Raw genomic sequence first — 9,980 nt, forward strand, 5'->3', positions numbered from 1 at the left:
GCATCAATTAAGCACCCCCACTTCATGTACCATCTTTAGTATCAAGATTTATTTTGATGTAAGGTATTGTGTCCTATTCCTTCCAAATGGGCAGCAAATTGCAGGATCCAACTAGATTTTTAAAAACAAACTACAGGAACACTTTTAAATATTAATCACTCACAACACTGTAAATATCTACCAGGCACTATACTAAGTTCTAACAGCAAAGGGGAAAGATTATTTTCTAAAATACATTTCAACAAGTTGCCCAAGGGGAAGACTGGCAAGGTGTCAATACTGTTGCTTTCCTCACCTTCCACACACTCCAATTCATCAGTAGAACTCTGAAATGTCTTGGATTGTTCTTGGATTGCTCCCTATCTCTCTATTCCCACTATCATAGCCCCACTTCATGATTTCAATGTCTTTGACCTAGACTACAGTTCAACAGTCTCCTAGCTGGACTCCCTGTCTCCAGTCTTCCCCTATTCCAATCCAGCCCCCAATGGTGACCAAAAAAGAAAAAATGTCTTCAGCACTGCCGAATGTTCCTTAGGGGTCAAAGAGGCTGTGGTTGAGAACTACTGCATCAAGCTGATCCTTTAATAAGAGGAACACTTACTTTGTAAGGCTGTGGCCACAATCTATAACCATGTAACATAAAACAAAAAATTAACTTACCTAAAGGCTGAAACTTACAACCTTCACACTAGGACCACCATGTTTAAAAATAAGCTGACGCCTTATAAAATAAGCCATAATCACTGTCCCTTAAAACCCCTTTGAACATGTGGACATAAGCCATCACTCTACTTCAAGCCTTTTTGAAAAGTCAGTACTTTCTGTTTAAGTTTAATCATACTACTTACATATTTAAGTTTTTGGATATTAGAAAATTGTGATAATTTTTAAAATGCATTTTGCACTTAAACCAGTCTCCTAGAAGCTGATGAAAATCTTCCTAGGCAAATTATTGCCTACCTTTAAAGCTGCAAGCTACTTTGAACAGTATTCTCAAAAATATTTCTAGACAAAAAAAACCTTAAAAAATATTCGAATTTTTATACTTAGAGAAAAAAAAAACAGTAAAATTAAAAAATATCACATAGATACCCTTTTAATTTCCCATAATGATTATGTCCTTAACAGAGATTACTAGTCAAAGATACAGCCAAGACAGAACAATACCTTTCAGAGGGGGTAAAAGAAAAGACGTAAAATATCTTTAAAAAAAAAAACAACACCTGGTAGGTGAAACTTAAGGCCAGGCCTAGCAGAGCAGTAATACCACAGGAGAGAGCACCTCCTACCACAAACGTCTGAAGTGTGAACATTCTGTCCAGAGAAACTTACCTTCAGTCGTTTGATCATTTCGTCCGTGGTGATCTTGTCGGTGATCTCCTTTACCCCCGGAGGGTAAGCGATCTTCCCGTCGGCACTCACGACGCCACAGAGGGCAGTGGCAGGCTTGGGCTGCGCGGTGAAGTCCATCCTGGGGGACAACTTTTCTTTCACAGTCCTCTACCGGCCTCTATCGGTCAGAAAACAAAAGTTCAGCGGGAAAGGGGCGACTTTGTAACCTCTTTTTTCATTTCAAAAATCCTAATCTGCAAAGGGTCCTTTCTCCAGGGAGGCCCGGGGCTCGGCGGCGGCCCCCCTACCCACTCGTTCCCGGGGCTTGGATCCTGGTGGCCGCCTCGCCGCCCCCACCCACGCGGGCCCCGCCAACCTCGGGCCCTCGGGGCTCCCCGGCACCGGCGGCCGCGGGAAGCGCCGAGCAGAGCCAGGAGTTTCCCATTCCTCCTTTCACAATGAAATCCCACCCCCAAGCACCGAGGTCCGAAGTTTGGAGGCTTTGAGAGCCCAGCGAGCCCCCTAAGGCCCCGGTTCGGTCAGAGAAGCCTCGAATCCCCACCCGGCCGGTCCCCTCCGGGAAAGGAGACGCGAGGCCTATAGGGCTCGGCTTAGGCCGCAAAACTAGGGACCCAATGGGACCTACACGCAGCGGCGGCTCCTGGGAACCTACGCCCTTACCCGGCAAAGCTTCGGGACCCCAGGTGGCCCCGCCACGCTCCCGCCCCTCCCGTGTCCCGGTCCCTCACCCCGCGGGAGGGGAAAACAAGCTGCCCTCCACCCCGAACCCCAAGCCAGGAAGCGGCTGACGCGGCTCCGCACTTCACATTTTGTTCCTTCAACTTCGGCTCAGGGACCCCGAAGGCTTCTCTCGCCCCCGGCCACCCGGCGCAGTCCGGTGCCGCCGAGGCCTTATCGGCACCTCCAGGCAGCCCCGCCGGGCCTCAGTCCTGCGCCCCCCCTCTCCGGTCTCCCCTTCCGTCCCCTCCCTCCCCAGCCGAGGGCGGGAGCCGAGCCGCCGCCGCCTTTACCTCCTCCTCATGCGGGCGGAAGGTGCATCGAGCGCCCGGGCCTCTGTCAGGTGGTTGCGGCGCCGCCGCCCCTCTCCGGGCTCCACACAAAGCGGCTCCGCGGGTCCCGCCGCCGCCGCCGCCCGCCCCGGAGCGGCGCTGGGGCTGGCGGTGCCGAGGAGGAGCAGTCGCCGCGGGGGGAGTCGCGGGGCGAGTGAGAGCTGGGCGGGGAGACACTGCCGCTCTCCGTCTGGCAGAGGAAGAGCAGCCTCGGAGAAGGCTCCTCCGGGAGCGTGTGCGCGTGTGTCCGCCCCGGACCCCGGCTGCCCGCCCGCCAGCACCTCGCGCCGGCCGGGTCCGCCGACCCGGACCCGGACGCCCCTAGCAGCGGCGCGCGCGCGGCCGTCCGTACTCCCGGCAGCCGGCGCCTCTCGCACACACCGACGGGTCACGCGAGCCGTGCGAGAGCACGCGAGAGCAGGGAGCGCGCCTCGCTCCCGCCCCTTCCTCCGCCGGCCTTGCCTCCGCCTCCCTCGGGCCTCAAGCGGCGGCGCGCGGGGCAAACAGCGCCGCCACCCGGTTGGCGCCAACACCTGCCGCACCGAGCGCCTTCGAGAGGACCGGACCCAAAAGGCGAGCAGAGGAGGAGCCTCGCTGGCGGGAAGCGACCCGGCGCCCACGGCCTTTTGGGGCCAAGTTGGATGAACGGAGTTTATTACCGTTTGCCGCGGAGTTGAGTTCTTGACTTTTGGGATTCATCCTAAACGACGTGGATGGAAATGGTTGAAAAATGGTTAATTACTCGGTGATAATGAACCTCCCTAGGGACAGAAGATCTGCAACCTGAGGAAAAGTTTTGCAACATGGCACAACGTGTGCTTCTCATTCTTGTTTCTTTTGACAGCCACCAGAGTTTGCCCTCTCCTCTTTAGATGTCTAAAATTAATATTTTGAAAACTGCAAAATATGTAAATTGCACTGAGTCGAGTAGTTCTCAAAGAATAGACGAAATTTTCTGGACTGCACTCCCAATCAGGATTTCTGAGACTGGAATTCAGAAATAAGCATGTTTACAAATTGGAAAGCTAAGTCTTATGGATATGGAGTAACTCATTAAAAATTTTTTTTAATATACCAAAGGATAGCTTTTTCTTTCAGCCAAAGGAAAACTCAATGTAGTGGTGTTTGAGCAGTTTAAAATAAAAAACTGAAGCAAATGAACCTCGGGAGCACATATATAATTTCCAAAGATGAAGTTAGAAAGAGAAAATAATTTGAAATAGTCTTCAGTTCTTGAAACTGATCGCTACTGTAGTTTAAAATGATATCTGATTATTTAAATTATTCTTGATGGATGTTAATTGGTCTTTTCCACATCCTTTATTTGATCTTAAAAATATTATAGGTGCTGCCCTCACTGAATTGTTTTTCAAGTAATATACAAGGAAGCAATTATCTCAGAATCTGATACACCGCAGTTGCTGATTTGCTAGTTCAGTTCAGTTCTGTTCAGTCGCTCAGTCGTGTCCGACTCTGCGACCCCATGAATCGCAGCTCGCCAGGCCTCCCTGTCCATCACCAACTCCCGGAGTTTACCCAAACTCATGTCCATCGAGTGGGAGATGCCATCCAGCCATCTCATCCTCTGTCGTCTCCCCTCCTCCTGCCCCCAATCCCTCCCAGCATCAGGGTCTTTCCCAATGAGTCAACTCTTTGCATGAGGTGACCAAAGTATTGGAGTTTCAGTTTCAGCATTAGTCCTTCCAATGAACACCCAGGACTGATCTCCTTTAGGATGGACTAGTTGAATTTCCTTGCAGTCCAAGCGATTTTCAAGAGTCTTCTCCAACACCACAGTTCAAAAGCATCAATTCTTCGGTATTCAGCTTTCTTCACAGTCCAACTCTCACATGCATACATGATTACAGGAAAAACCATAGCCTTGACTAGATGGGCCTTTGTTGGCAAAGTAATGTCTCTGCTTTTGAATATACTGTCTAGGTTGGTCATAACTTTCTTTCCAAGGAGTAAGTGTCTTTTAATTTCATGGTTGCAATCACCATCTGCAGTGATTTTGGAGCCCAAGAAAATAAAGTCTGATACTGTTTCCACTGTTTCCCCATCTATTTCCCATGAAGTGATGGGACCAGATACCATGATCTCAGTTTTCTGAATGTTGAGCTGTAAGCCAACTTTTTCACTCTCCTCTTTCACTTTCATCAAGAGGCTTTTTAGTTCCTCTTCACTTTCTGCCATAAGGGTGGTGTCATCTGCATATCTGAGGTTACTGATATTTCTCCCAGCAATCTTGATTCCAGCTTGTGTTTCTTCCAGTCCAGCATTTCTCATGATGTACTCTGCATAGAAGTTAAATAAGCAGGGTGACAATATACAGCCTTGACGTACTCCTTTTCCTATTTGGAACCAGTCTGTTGTTCCATGTCTAGTTCTAACTGTTGCTTCCTGACCTGCATACATGTTTCTCAAGAGGAAGGTCAGATGGTCTGGTATTCCCATCTCTCTCAGAATTTTCCATAGTTTGTTGTGATCCACACAGTCAAAGGCTTGACATACTAAGCTCTACATAATTTTTTAATATATGTAAAATGAAAGAGTAACTTTAGCTGCTAGGCAGAAAATAATGAGATGCAAATGAAGAAGTAAGATAACCAAGTATAAGAGTACTGCAAAAATTCCAAGGAGAGATGGTAGGACTGGGTAGTAACAGTGGATGTAATGAAAAAAAAAGAAAAAGAAAGGAGTTAAGAAAATAAGGTGACTCCAAAGTTTTTAGAGTCCAATGTTTCAGTGAAGGATGAAGTTATCTTTAACTGGGAAGAGAACTACTGTGTTTGGAATAGCTTTAATCAGGGTGTCTTTTAGAATCTAAGTTATTCAAAAGTTAATTTAGCAAACAGTTACGGAGCTCCTGTAAGGCATTGTACTAGGCACTGGGCAAATATTTAGAAACAAGAAGACAAAGTTCCTGCTTCTGACAGGATCAGAGTCTCATGGAGGAATCACTGACATATGTACCATAATTCGAGGTAAGGCTGTGATTTATTCTACAATAGGGATTTAAATTGTACTGTTCAAGAGCCTTAGAAAGGAATGCTATGGGAACTTCCCAAAGGAAGGGGTATTTGAGGCGGGGCGTTGGAGGGTGAGTTACTGAGTAGTTGTTGTGGAAAGAGCAATAACTAATAGAGATAACCACAAGGTGAAAAAAGGCTTGGAGATAATTAAGTGCAATTTCTTTTTGAGGAAAAGACTTTGCTGTGATTAGAACAATAATTGTATGAAACAATGGCTTGATTTTGTGAGCCTTATTCTGCCCTCATATAATTTCCGTCAGCCCCCCTCCCATATACACATGTACAAACATACAATCTATATACAAAATGACATCCAATGCAGCTTCAGGACAAACTCCCAATCCCCTATTTCAATCATCTTCAGTTCAGTTCAGTCACTCACTTGTGTCCGACTCTTTGCGACCCCATGAATCGCAGCACGCCAGGCCTCCCTGTCCATCACCAACTCCTGGAGTTCGCTCAGACTCACGTCCATCGAGTCAGTGATGCCATCCAGCCATCTCATCCTCTGTCGTCCCCTTCTCCTCCTGCCCCCAATCCTTCTCAGCATCAAAGTCTTTTCCAATGAGTCAACACTTCGCATGAGGTGGCCAAAGTACTGGAGTTTCAGCTTTAGTATCATTCCTTCCAAAGAAATTCCAAGGCTGATCTCCTTCAGAATGGACTGGTTGGATCTCCTTGCAGTCCAAGGGACTCTCAAGAGTCTTCTCCAACACCACAGTTCAAAAGCATCAATTCTTCGGCGCTCAGTCTTCTTCACAGTCCAACTCTCACATGCATACATGATCACAGGAAAAACCATAGCCTTGACTAGACGGACCTTAGTCGGCAAAGTAATGTCTCTGCTTTTGAATATACTGTCTAGGTTGGTCATAACTTTTCTTCCAAGGAGTAAGCGTCTTTTAATTTCATGGCTGCAGTCACCATCTGCAGTGATTTTGGAGCCCAAAAAAATAAAGTCTGACACTGTTTCCTCTGTTTCCCCATCTATTTCCCATGAAGTGATGGGACCGGATGCCACGATCTTTGTTTTCTGAATGTTGAGCTTTAAGCCAACTTTTTCACTCTCCTCTTTCACTTTCATCAAGAGGCTTTTTAGCTCCTCTTCACTTTCTGCCATAAGGGTGGTGTCATCTGCATATCTGAGGTTAATGATATTTCTCCCGGCAATCTTGATTCCAGCTTGTGTTTCTTCCAGTCTAGCGTTTCTCATAATGTACCCTGCATAGAAGTTAAATAAGCAGGGTGACAATATACAGCCTTGATGGACTCCTTTTCCTATTTGGAACCAGTCTGTTGTTCCATGTCCAGTTCTAACTGTTGCTTCCCGACCTGCATACATGTTTCTCAAGAGGCAGGTCAGGTGGTCTGGTATTCCCATCTCTTTCAGAATTTTCCTCAGTTTATTGTGATCCACACAGTCAAAGGCTTTGGCATAGTCAAGAAAGCAGAAATAGATGTTTTTCTGGAACTCTCTTGCTTTTTCCATGATCCAGCAGATGTTGGCAATTTGATCTCTGGTTCCTCTGCCTTTTCTAAAACCAGCTTGAACATCTGGAAGTTCATGGTTCACGTATTGCTGAAGTCTGGCTTGGAGAATTTTGAGCATTACTTTACTAGCATGTGAGATGAGTGCAATTGTGCAGTAGTTTGAACATTCTTTGGTATTGCCTTTCTTTGGAATTGGAATGAAAACTGACCTTTTCCAGTCCTGTGGCCACTGCTGAGTTTTCCAAATTTGTTGGCATATTGAGTGCAGCACTTTCACAGCATCATCTTTCAGAATTTGAAATCGCTCAGCTGGAATTCCATCACCTCCACTAGCTTTGTTTGTAGTGATGCTTTCTAAGGCCCACTTGACTTCACATTCCAGGAAGTCTGGCTCTAGATGAGTGATCACACCATTGTGATTATCCTGGTTTGAAGATCTTTTTTGTATAGTTCTTCTGTGTATTCTTGCCACCTCTTCTTGATATCTTCTGCTTCTGTTAGGTCCCTACCATTTCTGTCCTTTATCGAGCCCATCTTTGCATGAAATGTTCCCTTGGTATCTCTAATTTTCTTGAAGAGATCTCTAGTCTTTCCCATTCTCTTCTTTTCCTCTATTTCTTTGCATTGGTTGCTGAAGAAGGCTTTCTTATCTCTTCTTGCTATTCTTTGGAACTCTGCATTCAAATGGGTATATCTTTCCTTTTCTCCTTTGCTTTTCGCTTCTCTTCTTTTCACAGCTATTTGTAAGGCCTCCCCAGACAGCCATTTTGCTTTTTTGCATTTCTTTTCCATGGGGATGGTCTTGATCCCTGTCTCCTGTAAATGTCACGAACCTCATTCCATAGTTCATCAGGCACTCTATCTATCAGATCTAGGCCCTGAAATATATTTCTCACTTCACTGTATAATCATAAGGGATTTGATTTAGGTCATACCTGAATGGTCTAGTGGTTTTCCCTACTTCCTTCAATTTAAGTCTGAATTTGGCAATAAGGAGTTCATGATCTGAGCCACAGTCAGCTCCTGGTCTTGTTTTTGTTGACTGTATAGAGCTTCTCCATCTTTGGCTGCAAAGAATATAATCAATCTGCTTTCGGTGTTGACCATCTGGTGATGTCCATGTGTAGAGTCTTCTCTTGTGTTGTTGGAAGAGGGTGTTTGCTATGACCAGTGCGTTCTCTTGGTAAAACTCTATTAGTCTTTGCCCTGCTTCATTCTGTATTCCAAGGCCAAATTTGCCTGTTACTCCAGGTGTTTCTTGACTTCCTACTTTTGCATGCCAGTCCCCTATAATGAAAAGGACGTCTTTTTTGGGTGTTAGTTCTAAAAGGTCTTGTAGGTCTTCATAGAACCATTCAACTTCAGTTTCTTCAGCGTTACTGGTTGGGGCATAGACTTGGATAACTGTGATATTGAATGGTTTGCCTTGGAGACGAACAGAGATCATTCTGCCATTTTTGAGATTGCATCCAAGTACTGCATTTTGGACTCTTTTGTTGACCATGATGGCTACTCCATTTCTTCTGAGGGACTCCTGGCTGCAGTAGTAGATATAATGGTCATCTGAGTTAAATTCACCCATTCCAGTCCATTTTAGTTCACTGATTCCTAGAATGTCGACGTTCACTCTTGCCATCTCTTGTTTGACCACTTCCAATCTGCCTTGATTCATGGACCTGACATTCCAGGTTCCTATGCAATATTGCTTTTTTACAGCATCAGACCTTGCTTCTATCACCAGTCACGTCCACAACTGGGTATTGTTTTTGCTTTGGCTCCATCCCTTCATTCTTTCTGGAGTTATTTCTCCACTGATCTCCAGTAGCATATTGGGCACCGACTGACCTGGGGAGTTCCTTTTTCGGTATCCTATCATTTTGCCTTTTCATAGTGTTCATGGGGTTCTCAAGGCAAGAATACTGATGTTGTTTGCCATTCCCTTGTCCAGTGGACCACATTCTGTCAGACCTCTCCACCATGATCCATCCATCTTGGGTTTTCCCGTGGGCATGGCTTAGTTTCATTGAGTTAGACAAGGCTGTGGTCCTAGTGTGATTAGATTGACTAGTTTTCTGTGAGTATGGTTTCAGTGTGTCTGCCCTCTGATGCCCTCTTGCAACACCTACCATCTTACTTGGTTTTCTCTTACCTTGGGAGTGAGGTATCTCTTCACGGCTGCTCCAGCAAAGCACAGCTGCTGCTCCTTACCTTGGATGAGGGGTATCTCTTACCAACCATAAATTCTTCCTACATAGAAATTCTAGATCCAAACTCTGGGGCACCACAACAATGGACATGTTCCTCACTTGCTTTGTCCAGTAGGTCCTAACCACATGCAACTACAAAACACCTGAAAAGTGGTTGATGAAATGGAGGAACTGAATTTTTAATTTAATTTAAAAAATCTAAGACTTCCCTGTGGATCAGACAGTAAAGCATCTGTCTACAATGTGGGAGACCTGGGTTCGATCCCTGGGTCAGGAAGTTTCCTGGAGAAGGAAATGGCAACCCACTCCAGTACTCTTGCCCAGAAAATCCCATGGATGGAGGAGCCTGGTGTCCATGGGGTCACAAAGAGTTGGACATGACTGAGCGACTTCACTTTCACTTAAACAGCAATATGTGGCTAGTGGTTGCTAGTGGTGCAGTTCTAGAGAACAGAGTTTGTAGGAGTGCTTGACAGAAGGTGAGGGTAGAGGTTAAACTGTGTTCACACTAAATACTGCAGAGGTTGAACAGAGTGGCAGTTTCAAAGGATGAACTGGGGTAATAGGAGACTAAAGCCATTTATAGTTAAACTGAATGAAGGTAAAAATACCAACAGAAAAAATGGAAAAATATCTAAGACATAAAGCAGATTTTATAAACATGTGTTTTCTATTTATCTGAAATTCTTTATTTGTTTTTCAATTTAAAATGTAACTAGCTAAGTTTATCCTAAGGGCATTCCTGGTGGCTCAGAGGTTAAAGCGTCTGCCTCCAATGCGGGAGACCTGGGTTCGATCCCTGGGTCGGGAAGATCCCCTGGAGAAGGAAATGGCAATCCACT

The 9,980-nt window shown here is 45.7% G+C and overlaps 1 protein-coding gene across 1 annotated transcript in view; it reads right to left on the minus strand.

The window, feature by feature from the left end:
* PDS5A (PDS5 cohesin associated factor A) overlaps nucleotides 1–2,688 on the minus strand; it is a 128,456-nt gene extending 125,768 nt beyond the window's left edge. The window contains exons 1-2 of the mRNA XM_018049381.1: nucleotides 2,367–2,688; nucleotides 1,336–1,513 (exon numbers count right to left, since the gene is read on the minus strand). Coding sequence (XP_017904870.1) covers nucleotides 1,336–1,473 — 138 coding nt within the window. The 5' untranslated portion in view covers nucleotides 1,474–1,513; nucleotides 2,367–2,688. The remainder of the gene's footprint in view (nucleotides 1–1,335; nucleotides 1,514–2,366) is intronic.

The sequence above is a fragment of the Capra hircus genome, chromosome 6, assembly GCF_001704415.2.
Source record: "Capra hircus breed San Clemente chromosome 6, ASM170441v1, whole genome shotgun sequence".
In the NCBI taxonomy this organism is placed as follows: domain Eukaryota; kingdom Metazoa; phylum Chordata; class Mammalia; order Artiodactyla; family Bovidae; genus Capra; species Capra hircus.